Genomic DNA, 27752 nt, shown 5'->3' on the forward strand with positions numbered 1-27752 from the left:
GCTGGAATTAAAAGGCATTTCTGCCAACCATATAGTAGACCTCCGCTGGGTTCTGAGCCTCTTCAGTCGAGCACTCAGCAACTTGCGGACTTTGTTGCTCTTCAAAAGTTCTTTCCTCACATTCCGTGGCCTCGTGCAGCACTTGTTTTCCCTTATTTCGCAGGTCCTGCTTCATGAGCTTAGACAGCTCCTTGACTTGGATTGACAAACTGTCGATCCTTGCATCGTGAGAGATGGAAGCAGGAACCTGGTATAGACCCCTCGATGGCTCGGGCCTGTTGGATTCTGGCCAACTTGACTGATTGGCCGCCATTTTCTCTATTAAAGCCCTCGCTTATGAGGCACAGCGCCCCATCAGCGAGCTTTCTGCCGCTGCATCCAAGGACATTCTTAGTCGGGAGTGATTCCTGAGTAGAAAATTTGTAGCTCCATGAAGTCCGGAATTTCATGATAAGGGCAGTTGCGGAGCAATTGTTTGAATCGGCCCCAGGCTTTTGGAAGGGTCTCATCACTTGCCATCTTGAAAGTGAGTATTTCATTCCTTTGGCGAATGGTCTTCGATACAGGATGATATTTACTCACGAAGGCCTGCGCTGCTTCCTTAAAAGAGCCAGGAATGAGATAAAGGTTATCGAACCATTTCCTGGCTTCCCCAGATAGCGAAAATGGAAACAGTATCAGTTTTGCAGCGTCCTCCGTGATGCCGTGAGATTTGGAGGTGGCAGCGATCATGTTAAAGTTCTGTAGATGCTCATAGGGGCTTTCGTTGAGCAGCCCATGAAATTGGCTCTGGCTTGCCAGGCTAACAAGCGTTGGTTTCACCTCATAATGGCCAGAGCCTCTGGGCGCAGAACTTGTAATTAATGTATGATCCAGAAGGGACTGGTAGTGAATCGTCTATGGGGACTTCAGCAAGTGGGCGTTCAGCAGCCCTGTGTCCCTCAGCCCTCTAGTAAGGCTCAGCAGTAGGTGGTGGGGGAGTGATGGTAGCGGGTATCGCAGCGGTGTTGGTAGCTTGAGCCGCTTGGAAAGCGATAAATGCCCTCTGCGCAGCTTGAGCTTTCTCCACCTGATGCGAGGTGCGCTTGCAGCCCCGTCATTCCCTGTTGGATGCTACTGAGGGCTCTCATTAGTTGCTCCTCAGTCGGTCTGAGCGCATGGGGAATGACAGTAGGGACCACAGTTGGGATGTGGAGCGGCACCTCCTGCGAAGATGCAGATGTGGCAGAGTTGGAAGAAGTCCCAGTGGCAGTCTAGAAAGCTGGGACGACAGTAGAAGGAGCGACGGCATTTCCTTGGTTCGCCATAAGTTGTTCTCGAACTTGCTCTCTGGACAGACGTCTCTGTGATCGAGCGAAAGGAGTAAGACTTGGGGGACGCTGAAAACGCTTCGGACCCCTACATAATGATAGCCATATCAAAGAAAAAGTCAGCAAAATTAGTAAAAATGCAAAAATCATTACAAAAAATTTAAAAGTAATTTATGGCGCTTCAAAAGATCCTCAACCAGAATACTTTTTATAAGTTTAAAATCCCCGGCAACGACGCCAAATTATGATGAGGCTAAAAATGTGCGCGTGTTTACACAATTCACAGGGAATTTATATTTGAAAATCAATTAATGGAGTTTATAGAAAACGATCAGATATAGCAATTTTTGTGGTTGTGGACCCTGAGTAGTCATCACAATTATTTATACTTTTTTTACTTGTGAGTTTCCAGGCCGAACACAAGGATTTTAAGTCATGAATTTCATCGGTGAAGATCTTGAAAAAACGACGAAAATACGGGAAAGCGGATCCAACAGCTAGACTATAAAAAGCGGTAAGTAAAGCGATAAAGATGGAGAGTGAGCGGAAGTGAGCGAAGCGAAGGCGGAAGATGAAATGCCAGCGGTAACCAGATGATCGGGACATGAGCGGAAGTGGGAACCAGATGAACGAGACATGGATGAATGGCGGTTACCGAGTGAACGGGGCATGAGTGAGCGGCACATTATATGTATACATATATATCTATATAAATGAGCGACCGAGAGTGAAGGAGAGATGTTGTGTCTGAACTGTGCGTTACTAAATGGATAGATTTCCCTGGAGGCAATGAACGAGCGATGCAGTTGTGTTATCGGAAATATATGTATTTTACGGAAGCGGTGATAAGGAAGTAGTGTAATTATATAAACTGAATATAAAGAATTCATAACACTGGAATTTTTGACCTTAGGATTTACAACAAGACTTCAATGACACCCAGATTCAAGATATTATAAGAAAGAAACCCTACTGTCATTAGGAATCTCTGCGACCTAATAGACCACCGCCTATGTCCCGTTAATTTTCCCAAAATCTGCCTCATTAGTGGCTTTACCCTTCTGTTACCTCTTTCTAATCAAAATTGAATTCAGAACAGCAGTTAAGCAGGTCGACAAGGCTCCCACGTACTTAACTACATTGAACTACCTTGAGACCGTTTTTGGCACATAACAAGGCTCAAATAATCAATTCTTCTTTAGCTCTAAACCAGTGAAATGGAATTCTCTAAATTCAAACTTTATATAAGTGTGTAAAAATGGTGGAAGAATTTAGGATGAAGAACTAAATGATATTTCATTATCTACTACGAAAGCATGAAAAGACTAACGCTATAATTCTAATCTAAGAAAACTGTAAAGACTTGGCCAAGAGAGAAGGAAAACTTCTACTCTCTTGGCCATTCCTGTGGAGAACTCCCTTACAGGGTTGAAGCTCTCAAAAACAGGAAGACGATTTGCTGAGAAGTACTTGCTAAGAGTGTTTCAATCGAAGTATCGATTCTCTTTTACATAAAGATATCTGGCCCTATTTATAGCAGGTGAAACAGGAGCCAACCGCTAGGCAGTTAGGCGGTTACTGGTAGTTATTCTGTTGAGGCAGTTGCTGGCCATAACTCCCAAGGCGCTTGCTTTGATTGCACTGAACTGTAAGGGCGCAAATCTTCCTCGCTTGCCGAGGGCTGGAGGGCATCAGCGCAGCTAAGCTCTGGTGATAATCTGCAGCGGTGGGTGTCTGGGTTGTCGCTTGCAAGCAGGAGAGGCTGTCGCTTACGGGTGGCTGTCGTTTGTCTCTCATACCTTAGTATTTTCAAGATGTATTCTGGGCGCTTGCGAGCGGATGTGACTGTCGCTTGTGGCGTCTGCCTTAGCTTTTCTGGCACCAGACTACTGCTTAACAAGACAAAAATCGTTAATAATCTCAACAACGAATTCTGGATCATGCCAAGCGATATATATCAATAATGTATGCCATTGATGATTCATTGTGATGGTTTTTATACGGAAATTCGAGTAATACACAGTTTTGTCAAGCTAAAAATATGCTCCTATTTGGAGTTATTAGAGCCATTAGCTTACGCAGAAAGATATCGTAGAATGGTTGGTAAGCTTAACTATCTCACACTTACTCGACCTGAAATCTCTTTTGCTGTAGGTGTTGTGAGTCAATTTTTTCAGTCTCCATGCGATAGTCACTTAGATGCTACCATTCGAATCTTGAAATACATCAAAGGGTCTCAATGGTAGAGGATTATTGTACACATTTTTGTCAAGCTAAGAATATGCTCATATTTGGAGTCATCAAACCTCCTCACACTAAACCTTTGTTCGTCCTCGAACAAACTGCATTAAAGGATCAAGAGGTTATTCTGTTCACGGCAATCAAGAAGTGTTAATAACCAGTGCCATGATTGGGAGTAAAGTGAATCTCAAATAGTAACAAGTGAACCACAAGTATTCAGCATGTCATTTGATTTAACGAGATTGAAGTTGTCCAGGTATTGTCAACTTTGTTCGCTTAGCATAGATTCTTTTTTTTTGATCCAGGAAACCTTCAGCCGAAGGGCGTGGAGAATATATATATTTTCCTTTGGATCGTGAGTTTCAAACAAACATTGTGTCTGCTCATGATCTTATTAGGTTCTCGCACGCCTAGGCCTTTTCAGTTCCTTTGTAATGATAGGTCCTCCCTGCTTCGCTTGCATCGTATCTTAAACCAAATTTAAGGACTTCTCTTTTCAAGTTATGCCTTATGAGCAAAGTCGAAAAACCTGGTCATTTGCCTTACTGAGTATGGAAAGTTGAAACGAAGGGGGCACTAGTTTTTCACAAGTCTCTTTCACTGTTACTTAGTCTAACACTAGTGTTCGAGTTATGGTGAAGTTCGAAGGACAAGTACTTAGTCTGATGTGCTTAGGTTGTCTAACTCTACTCTAGAACATATCACAAAGTTAACCAAGTGGAATTTCACATAAGAGCACATACTTCAGGTTATGTTAGGCATACAATAAAGAAAAATTGTCACGAGTTACCAAAAATTGTTGTCTCCTTGACTGATGTTATGTACGGCCCTTGCTATTCTCAAATTTTTAAGAAATGGGGGAGGACTTTTCTTTACTTCTTCTTTTCGCTTGTTGGTCCTCGCCCTTGAGGAAGGTTGCGTGATATCTGCCGTACTAGGTCTTCCAATCGAAGGAGACTCCTGGCTGTGTCAAGCTGTTGTTCCATTAGGATGGCGTTTTGTTGGGTAAGAGCTGCGAGAGCTTTCATAATTTCATGCAGCGTCGTACCCATGCTTGCAGCCAGAGTCTCTAGCGCTTCCACTCGCTCTTCTAGTGCGGCAGTCGCTTTCTTTCCAGCAGTCAGTTCATCACCCAGACTCCTAGCGTATGTGTCTATTAATGTCTGAGTCATCATGTATTGGGTGAGAATGGCTGAGTCGAGTTCATCCAATCTTCTTTCAATATTTTCCAGTGATGCGCGGGGGGCTGATGGTCCAGCACCCGCCGCTTCTGGTGATTGTCGCTCGCTCTCAGCTGAACTGATCTCCACTGGCGCTTCCTTGTTTTGGGAATCGGGTGCTGGCTCAGGGGAGACATCCCTAAGGAATACTAGCTGCCTCGCTGCCTCGTACTCCAGCTGCTCTGCTTTCTTCTGTTGTAAGTACCTTCTGAATCGCAGCTGGAGTTGAGTCAGCGGTTTCCAGTATTTTAGCAGCTTGACCAACACCTTCATTTTCCTTTTTCTTTCTCGCTCGAGCTGCTGCATTCGTTCGATTCGTTGTACTGCGGCAAGCAGCTGAGCTTTCTGTTCCTGAAACTTCCTGTCCTGTTCCTCCTCCTCCTCTTCTATAAGTGTTTTATCAGATTTGGTTGAGGCAGGAGTCAGAATTCCTGCGGGTGTCCCGATCATGGTATGTGTTCCTAGGCTGCTCGGGGATACCTGCAAGACAGGAAGATTTAGAATCACTGCCTCCACCTCATCGGCTTCATTGACAGCTTCAGCGGTTGTGGCAGCGGGGACCTCGGCGGGATATTCTTTGTATGATTCAATGGTGACATCGATCCCGCCAATAGTTTCTTCGGTTAGTATACTCTCCCGCTCCTCCTCTGCTCCAGCAGCAGTAGGCTCCACCGCTCCCGGCTGGTTAACGGATGTGGTTTCTTTGCCTATTCCAACAGCAGTTGGCTCGCCTGCCCCCTGTTGGTCGAAGGGAACAGGTTCATCGCCAGATGGGCTTGGCAAAACCTCCTCTATTGCTGGCCGTGCCGGCGAAGGTCTCTCGGGTTGGGCGGTGGGTTCTCTGATGACGATCCCCTTCCGTAGTCTGGAGAGGGGAATCGTGTCCTCGCTTGACTCTACATCCACCGCTTTCCCCTTCCCTTTCTCTTGCCTCGTCGCTCGCCGAGGGGGTGTTGGATTTTTTTGCAATGCTTCTTTTACCCTCGGCTTTTTGACAGGCGGTGGAGCAGGGTCTTCTTGCTTCTTTGACCTTTTTTCGCCCACGGCCGCTCGCGGCGCCTTTCCTTCCTTATCTCTCCTAGTTGCTTCAGCCCCAAATAGATTTTCCTCAATCTCCCGAGCGAAGCGGAGGGCTTCCTCTTCCTCATCGCTGGGAGCTTCATTGGAAACTGTTCTCTCAGAGTCTGGCTCGGTATGGGGTGTCACATCTTCTCTTATGATTTCCCCCCCCCCACAAATCTCATCTTTCTTTTTGGTGGAGGGGGCGCTGCCGCTTGTGCTTTCCTCTTTTTCTGCTTGGGGATGAGAGTGAACCCCTTGGACTCCAGCCAATTTTTGTGGAAGGCCGCTGGGAACAGCGGCTTCATTTGGAGTTCTGGGGCTGGAGTGGGCAAATCAACGCCCGTGCGACGGCAAAGTTCTGTGATCAGGGTCCCGTGACCCAATGTTCTGTCTCCACTTCTTCGATCCCAGATATCTAAGCCGATGATCGCGCCCAAATCCACATCGTTCGATTCCTCCAAGATTGAGCGAAGGGCTACGAGGTAGTCAGGACGAATGTCAGTGGTGTGAGCAGTGATCATTATTCTGCTCAACGACCACTTCACCCATTCCTTTTTCTCTTCGTCCACCGACCCGAACTTCAGGTTTCTTTTCTCATATGCAGGGGTGGTGGCGAAGGTCCTGTATAGCGACTGCAGTTCAAGTGAACTGCAGACCTCCGTTGCCTTCAGCTTGTCTTGCATCTCTTGGGCGGGGTAGTGGTGTTCCCAACCCAAGAGTCGGTTGATCTTCCTGGCTGAGCAGTCTACCCATTTTCCCCGAACGTAGACATGCTTTAGACTCTCAGCCTGGTTGAGATTAGCGTAAAACTCCCTCACCAGTGATACATCCACTGGTTCATTGGGGTTTCTGATCAACCAAGACAGGCCCCGCTCCTCCAGCCAGTCAGAGAGCGGGCCTGTGATCTTTTCGGGGTCAAATCCTCTCTCGTAGAGGATCTCTATTGCCTTCATCCGCTCGTACGCCGCCGCTGCGTCAATGTTGGAAAAGTGCAGCTTGTCATACTGCTTCGATCTTAATACGTCCTTTGCAGCGTCGGCAGCATTCTTCTTGGAGATATTGCTCCGGAATGCCTTTATTTTCTTTGGCGGTGCTTCTAGGCAGGCAAATTTATTTTTGAGCTCCTTCAGCTGGTACTCCTTCAGCTGCTCGTATTCCGATTCTTCTAATTCCAGCCACCAGTCGCTCACCGGATACCTCTGCTCTGTTTCCTCAGTGTATTCGAATCTGAGGTATTCCTCCGGGAACTCTGGGATGAATTTTCGGAATGGCAGTGACTTAAGCTGCCTGAGCTTCCCCCAGTCTTTTGTTAACTCCAATAATCTCCTCCTCTTGTAGTATGCCTCAGGTGGCGCTGGTTCTACTAATTCTGCCCCTGAGGTTGTTGTCACCACCTTACGTCCGTCCGTGGATTTGATCTTTTGGACTCTTCGTTCGATCCTCTCCTCAACTTTCTCAAACTCCTTCTTCAACGTTTCTTGCTTTGCTGGATCTATTTTGCTAAGCCTGTCCTGAACCTAGGGTTTCCAGAATTATTGTTTGTCATATGAACATTATGAATCCTGCCTCATTATCTTTAAATGTAAATAACATCCATATAAGGCAATCACATTCAAAGTTCCGGTGATTTTAACCCTAAATTCTCCCCCTCACAACGAAACAGAACACTACTGTAAGCGTTACGTTGTGAAAAAGGGAGAAAATCACAAAACAAGACCTAACCTACAGATTAGAGTGAAATTCATCCGTAGAAAGCAAGTATATCAGTTATTGTATCTAAATCTAGCATATAACAGACTTAGATTCACAGAAATCAAACAGGCAAACATTTTCGCAAAAATGAAGAACAGTGAAATATCGTGAAAATAATTTGCGATTCTGTGTTTCTACGTTAAATCGGCGAGAATCAACCGTAAAATAGAGTTTATGTACCAAGGTTAACCTAGATCTTACCTTAGATGAAGCTATTATTGGTTGAAATGGTGAGATTTTGAAAAATTTTCGCTCTGAGAGTGGCGGTTACTAAAGCTTCGGGAGGAAGTTACTGTAGGGCAAAAGTGGAAAAATGACTGTGGACTGGGGTATTTATAGATTTTCTCAAGACTCTCTAGAGGGCAAGCGGAGCGATGCCAAGTCCACTGTAAATACTTATAAAGGTATAGGGGAGGGTATTTTAGGGCGGATGAGCGGGTAAAGCAACACTTCTATACACCTAAGACTGACACAAAAGCGAAAATGAAAGCGGTGCTGAGTGAGCGATACTACTCCCTCAGTGAATATCAGGGTGAAACAAGCGGAGCGGTGGTTGACTTGGGTCAGGCTTAGGTTGGAAGTTAAAATGCTACATTAAACTATTCCTATAAAGCGATAACCCTACTCTAATGAAAGCGATGAAATTATGAAATCTATCTATGAAAGCGGTAAAGGAAAACTTGTAAATTTTAACTATGAAAGCGATAAGTTTTAACTAGAAAAGCAATAAAAGAAAGCTGTAAATTGGCGGATATAAGATTGGGCTTCTGGATTCTTTTCACGAAATTCTATCATCGCTTGAGCTTCTGAACCTCAATCAGATTAATCTCTGCATTGGCCTGTTGTAACACAGGCCCTTCAATGTATGGTTTCAGCCTCGCTCCATTCACTAAGAAGGAATCTTTCTCTCCGGGGGTCTCCACATTGTTAATCCTTATGGCTCCACTTGGCAGCACTTGTCTGACAATATACGGCCCAGTCCACCGTGACTTCAATTTCCCTGGGAATAAGTGGAGCCTAGTGTCATATAAAAGAACTTTGGATCCCACCGCAAACTCTTTCTTCTTCAACTTCTTGTCATGATAGAATTTCATCCTTTCCTTATAGATCTTTGCGCTTTCATATGCAAGGTATCGGAACTCGGTCAGATCGAGCAATCTTTTCGTGCGCTTCTCCTGCGCTGGGAGAAGATCAAAATTGAGATACTTGATAGCCCAGTACGCACGATGCTCTAGTTCCAGCGGTAGGTGGCAGGCTTTTCCATATACAAGCCGATAAGGGGACATTCCAATTGGAGTCTTGAAGGCTGTTCTATAGGCCCACAGCGCATCATCCAATTTCTCTGCCCAATTCTTGCGACTCTTATTTAATGTGGTCTGGAGGATGTGTTTAATCTCTCTATTTGAAACTTCCACTTGACCGCTCGCTTGTGGATGATAGGGGGTAGTTAGATGCTGGCGAACACCATATTGTTGTAGGCTGGATTGTAGTGCCTTATTCACAAAATGGGTGCCTCCGTCGCTTATTATCGTTCTAGGGACCCCAAACCTTGGAAATATGGTATATTTTAGGAAGCGGATCACTGATCGAGCATCATTTGTGGTGAGCGCTTGCGCTTCAACCCACTTACTCACGTAATCCACCGCCACCAGAATGTATTGTTTCCCATTAGAAGGTGGAAAGGGACCCATAAAATCTATCCCCCATACATCAAATATGTCCACAAACAAGACTCCAGTTTGGGGCATCTCATCTTTCTTCGAAATGGACCCCAATCTTTGACATTTGTCGCAAGATTTGGCAAAGGCATCTGCATCTTTTTGTAGGGTAGGCCAAAAGAAACCTGACTGCAAAACTTTGGCCGCTGTGCGCATGCCAGCGAAATGCCCTCCTACATGGGACCCATGACATTCGTTCAAGATCAGCGGGATCTCAGACTCCGCTACACAGCGACGGATTATCCCATCTGAGCCGATGTTGAACAAATAAGGTTCATCCCAAAAATAATCCTTTGCCAAACTGAGCAATCTCTTCTTTTCCCGTTGTACAGTGTGTGCTGGAAACTGTCCTGTAGTTAAAAAGTTGGCCAGGTCAGCGAACCATGGCGCTTTCGCTTGCACCAGGAACAGCTTCTCATCTGGGAATTGTTCATTGATTCCAGGAGATTTGTCCTCCTCTTGTTGCAACCTACTGAGGTGATCTGCCACATGATTTTCCTTTCCCTTCTTATCCTTGATTTCTATGTCGAATTCCTGGAGCAACAAAACCCATCTAATCAAGCGGGCTTTTGTCTCCTTTTTCTCCATCAAATATTTAATGGCTGCATGGTCAGTGTGAACAATAGTCTTGCTTCCAATAAGATACTGCCTGAATTTCTCAAAAGCGAAGACAATAGCTAGCAGCTCTTTCTCGGTGGTAGTGTAATTCTTCTGAGCAGAGTCCAGCGCTTTACTTGCATAATAAATGACGTTAAGTTTAGACTCCACCCTTTGTCCTAGTACAGCGCCGACGGCATAATCACTTGCATCCGTCATTAGCTCGAATGGCTCACTCCACACTGGTGCTGAAATTATAGGAGCAGAGGTCAGCTTATCCTTCAGTATTTGAAAAGCCTCCTCACACTCGCTTGACCAGTGGAATTGAGTATCCTTGCACAGCAGTGACGTGAGTGGTTGTGTGATTTGACTGAAACCTCTGATAAAACGACGGTAAAATCCCGCGTGACCCAGAAAGCTTCGCACTCCTTTCTCATTCGAGGGCGCTGGCATTTTTTCGATTACACTAATTTTTTATCTATCTACCTCTATACCGGCAGACAAGATCTTATGGCCCAAGACAATTCCTTCATTCACCATAAGGTGACATTTTTCCCAGTTCAGCACGAGATCAGTCTCTATGCATCGGAGGAGTACTTTTTCCAAATTATTCAGGCATCTGGAAAATGTCTTGCCATACACCGAGAAATCATCCATAAAAACTTCAATACAGGAGTCCAGGAGATCACTGAAGATATGGTACATGCATCGCTGGAAGGTGGCCGGAGCGTTGCACAGTCCGAACGGCATCCTCCTATAAGCGAAAGTCCCATATGGACAAGTGAATGTAGTCTTCTCACAGTCCTCCGGTTTGATGGGAATTTGATGATAGCCTGAGTAGCCATCGAGGAAACAGTAGTATTCGTGACCTGCAAGCTTCTCAAGGCATTGATCAAGGAAGGGAAGTGGGAAATGATCCTTCTTTGTGGCTGAATTCAGTTTTCTGTAGTCGATGCAAACCCTCCATCCAGTGACAGGTCTTGTCATGAAGACCTCCCCATCGTCGCTTGTCTGTTCAACGAATCCTCCTTTCTTGGGAACCACCTGGGTTGGGTTAACCCACTGGCTGTCACTGATAGGGTATATGATTCCTGCATCGAACAATTTGATCACCTCTTTCTTGACTACTTCTTGCATATTCTCGTTCAGACGCCGCTGAGGCTGTCTACATGGCTTTGCATCGGCTTCCAGCCTTATATGGTGCATACACACCGCTGGGCTGATTCCTTTGATGTCTGAGATTTTCCATGCAAACGCCGCTTGATTTCTTTTGAGAAGTGAGATGAGCTGAGCCTCTTGGTCCGGCAGTAATAAGGCGGAGATTATCAGCGGGTAACTCTCCTCCGGCCCAAGGAATATATATTTGAGGTGCTCAGGTAATTTCTTCAGCTCAACCTTATTGTTGGTCTCGCTCGCTGGTTCCCTATTCGCTTGTTCAATGGATTCAGTGGGCGCTTGAATATCGTCGCTTGCCTCAGCTGAATTCTTTTTATCTTCCAGTTCGAGTGATCCATTACCTGAAATTCCTTCCAGGTTATCAAGTGTAATATGGTTCTCAAAAGTTATTATTTCATTTAACTCATTGATAAAATCACAATTTTCTTCCTGAGGTTGGCGCAGTGCTGAGTTCATGGAAAATGTGACTTTATCACCACCAAAACTCAAGGATATTTTTCCTTCAGCAACATTTATTGTAGCTTGAGCGGTGGCTAGGAAAGGTCTCCCTAATATAATTGGAATGTCGCGGTCTTCGCTCATTTCCATAATAACGAAATCTGCAGGGAAAATAAATTTGTTCACTTGCACGAGTACATCACGAATGATTCCTTTAGGCAATCTTATTGACTTATCGGCAAGCTGAATTACAGTTCTGCATGCTTCTAACTCATAAAGCCCTAATTTAGAAAAAAGCGAGAAGGGCATAAGATTGATACTTGCACCTAAATCACATAATGCCCTAATCGGCTCTAAATTTCCTATTGTACAACTAATGATAAAACTCACAGGATCGCTGAGTTTCTTCGGGAGGTCCTCCTTAAATACGGCACTGCACACACTTTCCAGCTGCACCGCTGCCACTTCATCAGGAAATGCCCGCTTCCGATTGATTATATCCCTGATAAACTTAGCGTAATGTGGCATCTGAGACAAAGCATCAGCAAACGGTATAGTAATTTGAAGACTACGGAAAGTATGTACAAACTTATCAAACTCCTTGGAGTTGTCCTTCTTCCCAAATCGTGCGGGAAAGGGGGCTCGAACCAAGGGCTGAGCAATACCCCTTTCATTCGGGTCAGACTCTTGAGCGGCTGGTATCGCTCGAGGTTGGGATGGACCTTGCTCCTTAGATGGAATCTGCTTACTCTCATCCTGCACAGGCATATTAGCAACAATAGGGGAAGAAGATTGATTCATACCTCTGTCTGGCAGTGGTGGCGATTGCGTCCGTTTCCCTCCTCTAGTTTCGATGGCCTTCGCTTGGTTCGGGACAGTCTCGACTGTCCCACGCAACGTTCCTTTCTGCTTCAGCTTCAGCGCTTCAGCAATCTGCCCGACTTGTACTTCCAGCATTTTGATCGAAGCAGATGTGTTTCTTTGGAACTCCTGATTCGCTCGCTCTGTGTTCCTCCAGAGTTCCTCCAGACTCAACGGGACTTGTGCCGCTGTGGGAAGTTGAGCGAATGCATGTGCCTGCTGCGGAAAATGGGGGGTTTGATTGTATTGTTGATGATGTGGATGATATCCCCCTTGGATATATTGTTGTGCAGCGAACTGTTGTGGCCTTTGAAATTGTTGCTGAGGACGCGGTCCAGCGGGGCCTTGAACTTGCCCTTTTTGGAACTGCTGGAATTGGGGGGCATTTCTGCCAGCCATATAAAAGACCTCCGCCGGGTTCTGAGCTTCCTCATTTGAATACTCAGCAACCTGCGGACATTTTTGGTCTTCATAAGCTTTCTCCTCGCATTCCGCGGCCTCATGTAGTGCTTGTTTTCCTTTATTACGCAGGTCCTGCTTCATAAGCTTAGACAGCTCCTTCACTTGGATCGACAAACTGTCGATCCTTGCATCGTGAGATACGGAAGCAGGAACCTGGTACAGACCCCTCGATGGCTCGGGCCTGTTGGACTCTGGCCAACTTGACTGATTGGCCGCCATCTTCTCTATCAAAGCCCTCGCTTCAGAGGCACAACGCCCCATAAGCGAGCTTCCTGCCGCTGCATCTAAGGACATTCTGAGTTCATGAGTAATTCCTGAGTAAAAAATCTGAAGTTCCATGAAGTCCGGTATTTCATGATGAGGGCAGTTGCGGAGTAGTTGTTTGAATCGGCTCCAGGCTTTTGGAAGGGTCTCATCACTCGCCATCTTGAAAGTAAGTATTTCATTCCTCTGGCGAATGGTCTTTGATACAGGATGGTATTTGCTCACGAAGGCCTGCGCTGCTTCCTTGAATGAGCCAGGGATCGGATAAAGATTATCAAACCATTTCCTGGCCTCTCCTGTTAAAGAAAAAGGAAACAGAATCAGTTTGGCAGCGTCCTCCGTGATGCCGTGCGATTTGGAGGTGGCAGCGATCCTATTAAAGTTCTGTAAGTGTTCGTAAGGGCTTTCATTGAGCAGCCCATGAAATTGGCTCTGGCTCGCCAGGCTGACGAGCGCTGGTTTCACCTCATAATGGCCAGAGCCTCTGGGCGCAGAACTTGTAATTAAAGTGTGATCCAGAAGGGTCTGGTAGTGAACATCCATGGGGACTTCCGCAAGTGGGCGATCAGCAGCCCTATGACCCTCAGCCCTCTGGTAAGGCTCAGCAGTAGGTGGTGGGGGAATGATGGTTGTGGGTATCGCAGCGGTGGTGGCAGCTTGTGCCGCTTGGGAAGCAATAAATGCTCCATGCGCAGCTTGAGTTTGTTCCACCTGAGCGAGGTGCGCTTGCAGCCCCGCCATTCCTTGTTGAATGCTACTGAGGGCTCTCAATAGTTGCTCCTCAGTCTGTGAAAGTGCAGGAGGAATGACAGCAGGGACCACAGTGGGGACGTGGAGCGGCACCTCCTGCGAAGATGCAGATGTGGCGGAGTTTGAAGATGTCCCAGCGGCAGTCTGGAAAGCTGGGATGACAGTAGGAGGAGCGGTGGCATTTCCTTGATTCGCCATGAGTTGTTCTCGCACTTGCTCTCGGAACAGACGTCTCTGTGATCGAGCGGAGGGAGTAGGACTCGTGGGACGCTGAAAACGCTTCGGACCCCTACAAAATGGCAGCCACATACAAAAAATTTAAAGTTAGAAGAATTTAATTAAATACAAAAAGCATTATTACAACGAATTAAGGGTAAATTATGGCGCTTCAAAAGATTTCCAACAGATACTTTTCATGAGTTTCAAATCCCCGGCAACGGCGCCAAATTATGATAACAGAAAAATATATTTGTTATTGTAGGTTGTATATCAAGTCGCAGGGAATTTTATTCGAAAATCAATGAGTAGAGTTTTTATAGAAGAATGGTCAAATATAGCAATTGTGTGGTTGTAGACCCTGGATAGTTATCACAATTATTTATACTCTTTTTACTGGTGAGTTTCCAGGTCGAACACAGGGATTTAAAGTCATGAATTTCAATGGTAAAAATCTTGGAGAAGCGACGAAGAAACAAAAAAGGGAGTCCGCTTCGAGCGGAGAATCTTCTACTACTGAAAGCGGTAAATAAAGCAGTAAAAAAATGAACGGGGGCGAGCGAAGCGAAAGCGAGAGGATTGGGATGTGAGTGAGCGGCATATTATATGTATATGTATATGAGCGAATTAGAGTGAAGAAGAGGTGTTGTGTCTGAACTGTGCGTTACGAAATGGGTAGATTTCCCTGGATGCAGCGAGCGAATGATGTAATTGTGTTATCGGAAGCATATATGTATATTACGAAAATGATGATAGAAAGATGTTGTAATTATATAAACTCGATTATAAAGAACTCATCACACTGGTATTTTGGCCTGGGGGGATTTACAAAAAGACTTCAATGACACCCAGAATTAAGACATTATAAGAAAGAAACCCTACTGTCACTAGGAATTTCTGCGACCTAATAGACCCCCGTCTATGTCCCGTTAATTTTCCCAATTTCTGCCTCATTAGTGGCTTTACCCCCTGATGTTGGTATTATTTTATCAGAATCAAATTTAGCGCAGTAGTTAAGTAGGTCGACAAGGCTCCCGCGTACTTAACTACGTTGAACTACCTTGAGACCGCTTTTGGCGCATCACAAGGCTTAATTAATCAATTCGTCTCTCGCTCTATACCAGTGATATGAAATTCTCTAAAATTGATTTATATAAGTATGGAAAATTGTGGAAGAATTTAATTTGAAGAAGTGAATGATATTTCTTTATATACTACGAAAATGCGAAAAGGATTAGACTACAAAGCTGTAAATGAAAGCAGTAATCTAGTCTAAGAAAGCATTAAAGACGTGGCCAAGGGAGAGGGAAGACGCCCACTCCCTTGGCCTTTCCTGTGGAGAACTCCCTTACAGGGTTGGAGCTCTCGGAAACAGGAAGACGACGAACGCTGTGTGTATTCTGAAATTATCCAAGAATTCGATTCTTTATACATACAGATATCTGGCCCTATTTATAGCAGGTGTAACGAGACGGTTGCAAGAAGCTGTTGGGCAGTTCCAACCGCTGGGCAGTTAGGCGGTTGCAGGTGGTTATTCTGTTGAAGCAGTTGCTGGCCATAACTCCCAGGGTGTCCGCTTCGCTTGCGTTAATGGCACAGATCTTCCTCGCTTGCTGGAGAGCAGGAGGGCATCAGCGTAGCACGGCTCGCTTGAGCTAGCTGGAATTGGAATGGCTGTACCGCTGCATTTGAAGTACTTAGTTGAAATCTGGTGATAGTCTGCAGCGGCGGGTATCTGGACTGTAGCTTGCAAGCGGGAGAGGCTATCGCTTGCGGCTATGAAGGTGGCCGCTTGCCTCTCATGCCTTAGTGTTTTCAAGGTGTGTCTTGGGCGCTTGCGAGCGAAGGCGGCTGTCGCTTGCGGCGTCTGCCTTAGCTTTTCTGGCTCCAGAATACCGCTTAAGAGGGCAAAAATCGTTAATAGTCTCAACAACGAATTCTGGATCATGCCTGGTGATATAAATCAATATTGTATGCCGATTACGAATTATTTTGATGATTCTTATGCAGAAATTCAAGTAATACACATTTTTGTCAAGCTAAGAATATGCTCATATTTGGAGTCATCACTTAACTATCTCACACTTACTCGACCTGAAATCTCTTTTGCTGTAGGTGTTGTGAGTCAATTTTTTCAGTCTCCATGCGATAGTCACTTAGATGCTACCATTCGAATCTTGAAATACATCAAAGGGTCTCAATGGTAGAGGATTATTGTACACCAATTAAGGTCACACTTAAGTAATTGGCTACTCAGATGCTGATTGGGCAGGATCCCAGTTGATAGACGCTCTACTTCGGGATATTGCATATTTGTGGGAGGTAATCTTATTTCATGGAAAAGTAAGAAACAGGATGTTGTTGCTCGTTCAAGTGCAGAGGTAGAATATCGAGTCATGGCATTAGTGACATGTGAACTTATTTGGGTAAACCAGCTTCTTCATAAGCTCAAGATAGTAGAAGTTTCAGAAATGAAACTCTTTTGTGACAATCAAGCTGCCTTGCATATTGCGTCTAATTCGGTGTTTCACGAGAGGACTAAACATATAGAGAATGATTGTCATTTTATTCGAGAGAAGGTATTATCTGGATGCATCGCCACTCACCGTGTTGCTTCGAATGAGCAACTTGCAGACATTCTTACCAAATTTCTTAGAGCCCTCGAATTAAATTTTTATGTGACAAACTTGGATCATACGATTTGTATTCTCCGGAGAGTGTTAGATATATTATGTATTAGAATATTTTTATATTTATAATAATATGGGGGCAGTTTAGATATTTGTATAATTTTAATATATTAGAATTTTGTATATTATAAAATCATTCTTTCTTTTGACGCAAAATAATAAAATAAACAATGATATTCTTCAAAATCAAATACTTAAGTAAAATATTTACTAAAAATGTTTAAGAATCCTTATTGTTATTTTTTTTCCTATTTGTTTTTTTTTTTTTTTTTTTCACTCAATGATTTCATCTTTCTGCTTTGTATTTCCATTTTTTGTTTATGTAATAACTTTATATATTTTTTGCTACATATTTCTTTCTTGATGCTATTTTTTTGTTAGTTGATATGGAATAGTTTTTCTTACTTTATATGCAAAACAAATAAAAAATCAAGAAATAATAAAATGAAGTATTAAAAATATGTAGGCACACATATCGAATCTGCTATTAAACTAGTTATAGTTTTATTTCAACACACTTTGTGAAGGTATTCTTTTTTCATAAGTCATAAATGTGATTTTGTTTTAAATTTTGGTTGAGAATGGGATAATTTGAAAAGATTCGGATTTGTTCTCTTTATATATTTTTTTCCTTTCATTTTTTCACACTATATAATCTTTCAATTTCCTTCCAAAAATATCTCATCCAATACTATTTTCAAAGCAAAACTAAAAATCACAAACACCAAACTAAAATATAACTACTATTTCACCTCAACAACACCAAACTAAAAATCACAAACACAAATATATATATATACATAGAAAAGGAACAGATCCTCAGATATTTGTTTGAAGTTTCTTAGCAAAATTGAATCATGAATATGGAATGATAGCTATAAAAAGTGGAATTGGATGTTTACTTAATTCTAATAGTTACCGTTTATATCCAAAATTCATCATAAAATTAATAAGAACTTATCTCCTTGGGTTATAAATCTTTGTATACACTGCAATCTAATGAAATCAATTCATAAAAGTGAGGCTTCTCACATTTTTCAATGGTATACTGAATCCTTGCACGTAATTTGTTTTTGCTGTTGTCTCTCTCCATTTATTTTTGCTGAGTCATTCTATAATAAGGCAGATCCCTTGCAGCTTGTGAGGCACTGTACAATGCCGGTTACGAAAATCTATTTTGGGTTCAAGAGGGTCTTGAGGCTGCCGAAGAAGAGGTGCTACTATGATTGTCATTTTTTAAAATTATTATTATTATTATTATTATTATCATCTTGGTGAATTTGTTACAATTCCATTTAGGCAGTTTTAACATATTAATTTTTCATGAAAATACTTATAGGACCTTGAAAGAGAGGGACCTCAATCCTTTAAGCTTGCAGGGATTGGTGGACTTTCAGAGTTTCTCGGGTAACTTTTATGTACAATTCTTTTTTAGAGCACATTTCTTCTGTGATAAATAGTTTTCATTTGTTAATCCTTCCATGGTTTTGTTAGAGTATTAAGAAAAATGAAAATCTTAAGGGAAAAAAGAAAAAAGAAAAGGTGATTGAAATTTTATTTGAGAGTTTAATCACAGAAAGTTTAAAAAAAAAAAAGAAAAACCTCTTATTTGCAGAAAATTTGAGGAAAGATCATATGGCAATAAACCTTAACGAATTTCCTTGTTTATAGTAGTATACTAAAGTTTTTCTATTGAATAAATTGGAACGGATTTTCTTTTTTTTTTTTTTTTTGACGAAATCATTCTTTTCCCAAATAATCGTGGTTTTGTGTATTAATAGTGGTTGGATATGATGTTTTATGAGAGGAAACAATGTATGTTTATATAAAATCGTAAAGGTTGCATAGTAAATAAATTGAAAAAAAAAAAAAGACTATACCAGAGCTTTGTTTCCATTTTCTCTTGTTTTACATTCGAAAAATTTAAACCTATTAAAAGATTTAAACTACTCCATGTCATTTCATTTCACTTTATAATAAACTCCTATACAAATGCCATTACAAAATTTTAGCTATTTACTCCTTTGTTGGCTGTTTTACTTCCATTTCAAAATGGACCTTTTTTATTACACTCTTCATCTCCGATAAAGTGTCTCGTTTACTGTAGATACAAGAACTTAGAAAAATTATAATTAGTAAGTAATTAAAAAGTATATTAGTAAAAATAATTATGATATAATACAAATAATTATAAACTAAGATAAAATAAAATAATTTAAAATAAGATTAAGAAAATACTAGATTATGTAATTTAAAATATGATTAAAATGTATTATCATTTTTTAAAAAAAATAGACATTATCTAGGACAAACTGAAATGAAAATAGTCGATGCTTTATGTGGGACGGAGGAAGTAACATTTATAATAGCGGATTGCTATTGTTTATTGAAATTATATTAAAAGATATATAGAATGAAGAATTACATAAGTTTGATTAATAAAAATGAAGAAATATAAATAAATTCGAAAGTATTAAGAATATGCCTATGCACATATGCATGGAACAAGGGGTGGTTAACTCTACTTACGGATTTTACAGATTTAGTTAACCGATCTATTCTAAAACATTTGGATCATAATATGCTTACATCCAAGCATATAGTGTCAATAAATGAATGTAATAGGAATATATACTTTGTTCTCATAATCAAATGCTCATTCATATTTATTAAAATGATAAGGTTGCATTTAGATATGTTTTGGAAAGTATTTGTTATGTTTGTTTGGAGATTTTTAGTTAACTATTGAACTAATTTTTAACCCCTAAAAACATCAAATCAAATATATATTTCTATTTATATTACATTAAACAATACACCTTTGTGTTTTGAGTTGTTTTGGAAACAATAAAAGTTTAAGTAAAAAATAAGTATTTAATATGATATTTCGAATAGAAAAATGGTGTGTTCTTTTTGTGAAAAAAGCACACATATCTCCACAAAAAAATTAATATATTTCACATATTCATATTTTTATATTACCTACACAATTCTCTATATTTTATATAAAAAAAAATAGTGTTAGACGTGATGCATATTAAGGAAGAAGATTTTTAGAAATAATGCAAAAACACAATAGGTTTGTTCATTCAACCATTTTTGTTGACATAATTTTCAATAAATATTAATAAAAAAATACGATATATACACACATCAACATAACTTAAATATTATTTTTTATATTATCGATATAATTTTTCATATCTCACGTAAAAAAAGAAAAAAAATCAAACTAAAACAATGAACAAACACACCCAATGGAAAATATAAATAAACAAAGAGTAAACAAACAAATCTATACAACATTGGGGACCTAAACACTAGGTATTGTATCTGTATTCAATTAGCAACATTTTATTTGCAAGAAATATTTCTCAAATTGTATATTAATGACAATTAAGCAATTTGTCATCATTGTTATCCCCCAATGGCTAGGATGGAATGTTTGGCAGATTTAGATTTGAAGAATATAGCCATCCATCTCAAAATCTTCATAGGGTATTTAATTAATTTCCACCTAAATTACTAAAATTATCTGCATTGATTGGACATGTTTAAAACACTAAACTAGAAAAATATATTCCTAACTCCTATTATATTTTCTCTAACAATTTCTTAATAAAAAATATTAAGGGGGCGTTTGGTACAGAGAATGGAATTGCAGATAAATGAGAGTAAAGAATAGAGAAAAAGGGAATTGATCAGAGAATGAGAATTAATTCTCTTATTTGGTAGAATAAAGAATTCAGTTAAGAAATGTAAAAAAATGAATGGATCGGACAAGAATAAATGATTAATCTAACAAAAGATAGTTTTAGCGAGTGAGAATTCATGAAAAAATATTTATGGTGACTTTTTTTAAAACCAAAAATTATAAATTATATACGAAGTTTTGTAAGATCATATTTTAGTATAATGTTTTTCAAAAAAAAAATTCGTAAAAAATTAAATACTTGAATGATAAATTAAATATAATTTTTCAAAACTAAAATAATATAATATAAATAATTATAAAAATTAAATAGTACAAAAAAGTATAAAATGATAAAAATTTATGTACTGCAACATCATTTCTCTCCATGGAGAGAAATGAAAACAGAGAAATGGAAATAATTTATTTCTCAAGTTCTATTTCTCTGACTCAAACAAACAAGATAAATGGAAACATTTCTATTTCTCTGCTGCCAATTCCCTGTACCAAATTGTTTGGGGTTTTGGGTTTGGATTTATGAATAGTAAAAAGTTAGAATTTAAATAGTTATTTGATGTGATATAATAGATATCTATGTAATGTAAAATAAATTTGTAATATAATATAAAAAAAGAAAGTAACTGTTTGATTTGATAATTTTTGGAGGAAAAGAAAAATCTGAATAGTAAAAATTTGTGTTAAACACAACCTAAGTGTGTTTGTTTGTGGGTTTGGGTTTTTTTTTGTTTGAATTTTTGAATAGTTGCTTGATGTGATATAAATATATATTCATTTTATGTTTTGAATGTAAAATAAATTTGTATTATAATATAAAAAAGGAAAGTAATTGTTTGATATGATATTTTTTAAGGGAAAAAAGAATTTGAATAGTTAAAACCCTCAAAAGAAGACAACTAAGATAGGATTTAATTTCCAACATTGTTTCTTTTAACTATATTGATCAGTAAATTTGTATGATTAAAAATTAGATTTAACACTATTTTCCTATAATATAATCATTCGTAAATTTAAATCATACTTTCACTTAAAGATGCTATTGTGGTATTCTACACCAGTTGGACAGATCAACAAAGAGCTGCAGCTGCCAAGGAAGGCTGGGGCTACCGACTGGTCTTCTCAGCCCGTCTGGTAGGCAATTAATTCTCACCTTTTCCTAAGAACTTTTTGGCTGACATTTTGATTGTTAGATATGGTCATTAAAGAAGCAAAATCTTGCAGATCGGGCTGTTTCTTGTGGCTGATGCCTTGTTTCTTGGGGCACAGCAATTCGGACACTATCTTCAGGACTTGAGGTCTCACTGAATAATATCTGCAGTTTCGCGCCGTTTCCAGGTTCTATATGTTGTAGTTATGAAGGATCCCTTTTCTTTGTTAATAATGGTGTGGCCTATTTTGTTCATCTGATTTTGGTTCATAGTTTTGTCTTAGTTATTAAGTTGTAGTGATGGTTTTGGCCAAAATATTGTGTTGTGAAATTGGCATTTGTTGAAATGACTTTTTCCTTGAGTGTTGGAATTAGTTAAGGTTTCATTTAGGAGTTGTTTTTGTGTGCTCCCGGATCGGGTGGAGTCGAAAGGCTATTGTTGCTGTGGGCCCCACTTCATGAATTTCGACTAAGCCATTCGACTCCGGGAACTCTAAGGGTGTGTTTGTTTGGGGGTTTGGATTTTGAGTTGAGATTTGAATTGTAATAGTTGTATGATGCGTGTTAATGCGGTGTTTTGAATGTAAAATTGGTGTTTAGTATTATATAAAAAAGTAAAGAATATGTATTTAATTTGATATTTTGAAAAAATAAAATAAAATTGATGAATAGTATAAATTTTTGGAAAATATTGCAAACGATATAAGGCGAGTTTACTTGTGCTTTGGATTGTTTTGCATTTGAATTTTTAAGTCTTGAAGAGGTGTTGAAGGTGATGTTTTTAATAGAAAATGAATATTAAGTGTGATTTTTATTTTCTTTTAAATATCTTTACACAATCCCGATAAATATTATAAAAAAAATATATTATTTGTACATATTTATATAGTATATAATGTATATATAATATTTTATATTACTGTCATAATTTTTTTTTTTTTTTTCGTACTAACATAAAAGTAGATACACCTAAAAGTACAAAGTGAACATATGTTTTATAAGACATTTAAATAGCATGCATGATTAAATTTTGGTTAAGAAATTATTCGTGGAATTTTATTTGTCTCAGTTATTAATAAACAAATATTTTGACTACATTCAAAATTTTATATTTTTTATAAAATTTATTTGTATCGGTATATATATTTTATTATTTATAAATGGTATTTATATTAAATATAAATTTCAAGATATAATTTTTAAAAATTTATACTTTAATACATATTTTAATTTTTTTAGTCAAATATTTAATTTGTTACCTAAAATCCTAAGGAATCCAATTCATTGAACATCATAAGGGCTCAAAAAGGGGCAAATTGCATATAAATTATTTGTATTTAATATAAATATATAAAATTCTTATATAAATTTTATTGTAATTCACTTTTAAGTTAACAAAGAATACACAAAACCCATGTCATGGGTATAAATACAATGGTTCTGTTCTTTTGTTGGTTTTACCACAAATTTTTACTATTCAAATTATTTTTTTTTTTTAAATTATTCAATCAAGCAATTACTTTTTTTCTTATATATATTACAAATTTATTTTATGTTCGAAATATTACATCAAACATTTATTTATATTACATCCAACAACTATTCAAATTCAACTCTTTATTATTCAAAAATTCAAATTCAAATCCACAATCAAACACACCCAGAATTCTACACATGATCTCGACTAACACAACATAATTATACAATAAAATTTACATAAGATATTTTAACGCATATGTATCAAAACAAACAATATATATATATAATATACTTTCAAAATGATTGAAATTAAAACAAGTGTTTTATTGAACCCCTCTAACATATTAAGTAAACTTTTGCGACGCGTCTAAAAGTAACACTTCGTAGCAACAACAACAAGAGGATCCTTTTTTCCAACGGTCATACCTGGTTTTTCTTCCACACTCACTTCTTCTCCTCTCGCTCCATCCGGCAATGCCCAATCGAACTTTTGCATAAAATTCGCCAATGTATGCTCAATAGAAATAACCGCAAATGCTAATCCGGGACACATTCTCCGGCCCGCCCCAAACGGGAGTAAGCAAAAGTCAAAACCCTTGAAATCTACCGAAGAATTGCTGAACCTCTCGGGGATGAATTCCTCGGGATCATTCCAACAAGAAGGGTCCCGACCCAAAGCCCACGCGTTTATAAGGACCGGTGCATTGGGTTCGACTTCGTATCCCATTAGATTTACATGTTGTCTCGAACATCGGAAGTATATTGGGATTGGAGGGTGAAGTCGAAGCGTTTCTTTGATCACGGCTTTTAGATACGGCATTTTTTGCAACTTTTCGTCGGATATGTGTTGTTCCCCTTTCATGACGTCCCTTACTTCATCTTGTAACTTCTTCATAACGGACGGGTGTCGTATGAGCTCTGTCATTGCCCATGTTAGGGTAATTGACGATGTATCGCTTCCCGCTCCAAAAATATCCTATACAAAGTGAAATATATATATATATATATTAAATTCAACGCACACGATTTTTTTTAAAGAAATACATTATTTTTTCTAACAAAACATTTTATTCAGACTAAAACACAAACCAAATTCTTGAAATTTTTTATTATTAAAATATAGAGAAAGATTAGGGTACTATTAGGATTAATAAGCATCATACTGATTAGTCTAATGAACACATAGAATATCTTCTACCGATAGATAATATATATTTTCAAGTAATATAACATATTTGTTTTTAGCTGAAAACATGTGATGACTATTAAATTTTATAATTGTGTTGTATTAACATATCTCATGTGCTAAGCTAAGCTGAGTAATAGTATCAATCTAAAATATGACTATAAAATGAAAATAATAATAATAAATAAGATATAACCTACGGTAAAAATGATAATTTTATTTCCATATTATTTATCAAATTACTTAATTTATAAAAAATCACCTTTACTATTCATTTTTCATTTAAAATGCAAATTTTATCTTTTACTTAAAAAAATGTCCATATTATTTATCAAATTACTTAATTTATAAAAATCACCTTTACTATTCACTTTTCATTTAAAATGCAAATTTTATTTTTTACTTAAAAAAATATCGCGTCAAACATTTATGTTCATTTAGTTTATACTAGTCTCAATACAATCCAAAGCATCAAAATATTACCAAAATATATCTAGCATGAAATATACTTACTATAATTACGCCTTTCACCGATATGAGATCGATCGAGAGACCCGGATTTTTTCCCTTGTATATATCCAACAAAATATCGACAAAATTCTCACCCCTACTCGGGCGATCATCTCCGTTCAAATGATACTCGATGACGGCATCCAAAATCTCGTCTTTCTCCTTCGCATATCGATCCAACGCTGCGTTGAATCCATTGAGATTATTGATCCAAGCGAGCCACGGCACAAATTCGCCGATCGTGAAATTGAACAATATCCCCATAACTTCGTCGATCTTCTCCACGAATTTCTTGCCCTCCGTAGTCTCGCTGTACTTCTTCCCAAATGCCGCTCGGCTAATCAGATCGTAAGCCCAGACAACGAACGTATGGCTGAGATTAATCGGAGAACCCGACCGGCATGACTCTCGTAGTCGATCCATTAGTAACATCACCTGTTGAATTAAAAATTCAATAATAGATTTAATGTAAAATGTTTTGAATATTAATAAAACTAAATCCAATACCTCTATATATATATATACTCCATTATCAATTTTGTTATATATTTATTACAGACAAACATATCTCATATATTTGCAAAAGTCGTTATTTTTACCTTTGGTCGCGCCAGCCAAACGTGACCGCGCGTGATGCGCACATCGCATGCGGTCAAAGGACACAAATAACAAATTTTACAAAGATATAGAATATATTTTGTCACATAGATAAATAAATGACAAAAAAAAAATAATGTGATATAGATAGGGATATTTTTACAATTTTCTCTATAATTAATTATAATAAGTAGAATTGTGATTCTAGACGTCCCTGTTAATTTTTTCATAATTCATCGTGAAAAGATGCATTGAGTAGTGTCTTTGTTTTGTGTTTTGATTTTAAAATAAAAAATAAAAAAAAAAATGATATGAGATATAGAGAATTACGTAAATAATATAAAAATAATAAATATATATATTATATTAATTTTTCGAAAAAAATATGTTGATAAAGTCTTTGTAAAGAAACAAACCATTTGTGTTCTTTGAAGAAAATTGCCTCTAAAGCTTGAAAACATTAGTCATTCGATTTTATATTTAAATTAATTTTTATAAAAGTAGAATTTTATAAAAAATTTGTTTACATATAGTAAATTGAAAATGATTTTAAACCATTAAAATTATCAAATGGGACACGCTAATATAAATATATTTTTTATTATATTTTTCTATTTAATTTTAAGAATTTTAAATTATGATCTAGCCTAATTAAAAATATATTTATTAAATAAAAACAAAAATAAAAATATAATTAACTTAAATAAATTTTACTGTATAGTAATATATTTAAAACTTTAGAAGCAAAAGCCAAAAGATTAGGTATATTGGGGTGTCAAAATTAAACTCAATTAAAAAATTCGAACTTGTTTAACCTGAAAATTTTCAGGTTCGAGTTTAAGTGTTTCGGATTTATAAAAAATCAGATAGATCCGAACATGAAACCAAAAAAATTTGTGTCGTGCTCGATCGGAATTTAAGTTGATCTGATAATTCGAAATATAAAAGTCAAGTCGAGTTTTGGATTTCAAATTTTGGATTGACTTAAAATTATTTTTTATTATTATTTTAATTTATAATAGTTATATTATCTTAAATATAAAATAATTATTAAAAATGAATTTATTTAGGTAAATTCAAAATTTTTAAAATTTTCGGATGTATTTCATGTGGAGTTTGTTTGGATTTTAGGTGATCTAAAACTAAATTAAATCAGGTTGACCTGAACTAGATCAAAAAAAATTCATATATGAGTTCGAATCTAAAGTTAAATTTTGGGTTCAATTGAATTCAATTGACAATTTTTCATTACACTCATAGCTAAATTCGACACAAACTCGCTCGAAAATACGAATTGATACTCTACTCCAAACGGAATCCAATTCATGTTAATTTCTAAAATCACCTCCTCCTCGCGGATGGTCCCGAAGGCCCGGACCCGCGAGCTACTCAGCAGCTCCTGGACGAAGATCCCGCGGAGCTTGCGCCATAACTCGCCGTACTTCATATGTATGGGGTCCTTGAGGTCGTAGAAGAGCTTACGTGGCGCGCTGAATGCCGGCTTGTCGAGGAAAACGACGTCGTTCGTTTTGAAGATCTCACGCGCCGCCGCCGGCGACGACACGACGATCGTCGGAATTGATCCCAAGTGGAGGAGCATCAGCGAACCGTGTTTCTTTGCGAGCTCCCGCATCGATCGGTGCGGCAGTTTTCCGAGCTGGTGGAGGTTTCCGACCACAGGGAGCGACGGCGGCGACGGCATCGGGTTTTTCTTGGGGCGGCGCGTGAAATACCACGCGCAGAGTGTGGAGAGGAGAGTGAAGAGGATTGCGTAGAATTGCAAATCTGCCATTATGAGTTTGGAGAAAGAATGCTTGTAAGCTTTGCTAATAGTAACTTAAATATATAGAGTATTTAAAATTGGTTTAGTTTTATTTTAGTTTTAATTTAAATAGTATTTTAATTTGACATTTTACTGTATAATATTTTTTTATATCCAATAAAATTAGAGTATTTGTATGAAAAATAGAAAAAATAAATATTTTATTAGAAAAATGATAAAAATAAAAATATAGTTGAAAATATTTTTGAAAATTTAGTTAGAATTAATGAAAACGAGGAGAAATGATATAATAAAGGTAAGTCAGTTATTGTAAATAAACGTTAAATGAAAGATAATAATTAAGGGTGTGTTTCTTTAGGAGGTTTCCCAGAAATTTGGATTTAGGTTTGGTTTTTATTTGAATTTTGAGATGAGTTTGAATTTTTATGTTTCTCTTGGGTTTGGGTTTGGTTGAAGTTTAAGAAGTTTTGATGGATATTAATTTGATGAATATGAATATAATAATATAAATTTATAGTAATTTGTATAATTTAATTACTGTCCCCCAAACCCCCTCCAACCCAGTTTTGGGCCGGAGAAACAGA

At 38.4% G+C, this 27752-nt stretch overlaps 2 protein-coding genes across 4 annotated transcripts in view; one reads left to right on the forward strand and one right to left on the reverse strand.

Annotated features, from left to right (window-relative positions):
• The window catches only part of LOC127255210 (rhodanese-like domain-containing protein 11, chloroplastic), a 51008-nt gene extending 29021 nt beyond the window's left edge, over nt 1-21987 (forward strand). For all 3 annotated transcript variants that reach the window (XM_051280643.1, XM_051280645.1, XM_051280646.1), the window contains exons 7-10: nt 17884-17971; nt 18097-18164; nt 21525-21597; nt 21688-21987. In XM_051280643.1, the coding sequence (XP_051136600.1) occupies nt 17884-17971; nt 18097-18164; nt 21525-21597; nt 21688-21771 (313 nt within the window). In that variant the 3' untranslated portion in view covers nt 21772-21987. The remainder of the gene's footprint in view (nt 1-17883; nt 17972-18096; nt 18165-21524; nt 21598-21687) is intronic.
• A 1472-nt stretch (nt 21988-23459) lies between these two features.
• LOC127255144 (cytochrome P450 736A117-like) lies at nt 23460-27177 on the reverse strand. The gene is made up of 3 exons (XM_051280537.1): nt 26731-27177; nt 24792-25223; nt 23460-24068 (listed from the first exon to the last, which is right to left on the reverse strand). The coding sequence occupies exons 1-3, from the start codon at nt 27175-27177 to the stop codon at nt 23460-23462; spliced, it is 1488 nt and encodes a 495-aa protein (XP_051136494.1).
• Nucleotides 27178-27752: the final 575 nt, after the last annotated feature.

Source organism: Andrographis paniculata, unplaced genomic scaffold, assembly GCF_009805555.1.
Source record: "Andrographis paniculata isolate CXL003 unplaced genomic scaffold, ASM980555v1 Contig53END, whole genome shotgun sequence".
Lineage (NCBI taxonomy): Eukaryota > Viridiplantae > Streptophyta > Magnoliopsida > Lamiales > Acanthaceae > Andrographis > Andrographis paniculata.

Bases quoted from the DNA above. Each gene is read 5' to 3' on its own strand.
- LOC127255144 (XM_051280537.1), bottom strand. From the start codon at position 27,177: ATGGCAGATTTGCAATTCTACGCAATCCTCTTCACTCTCCTCTCCACA. The intron at 25,224-26,730 runs GTGATTTTAGAA...TTAATTCAACAG, and splicing joins GGACCATCCGCGAGGAGGAG to GTGATGTTACTAATGGATCG. The intron at 24,069-24,791 runs GTAAGTATATTT...CACTTTGTATAG, and splicing joins CGGTGAAAGGCGTAATTATA to GATATTTTTGGAGCGGGAAG.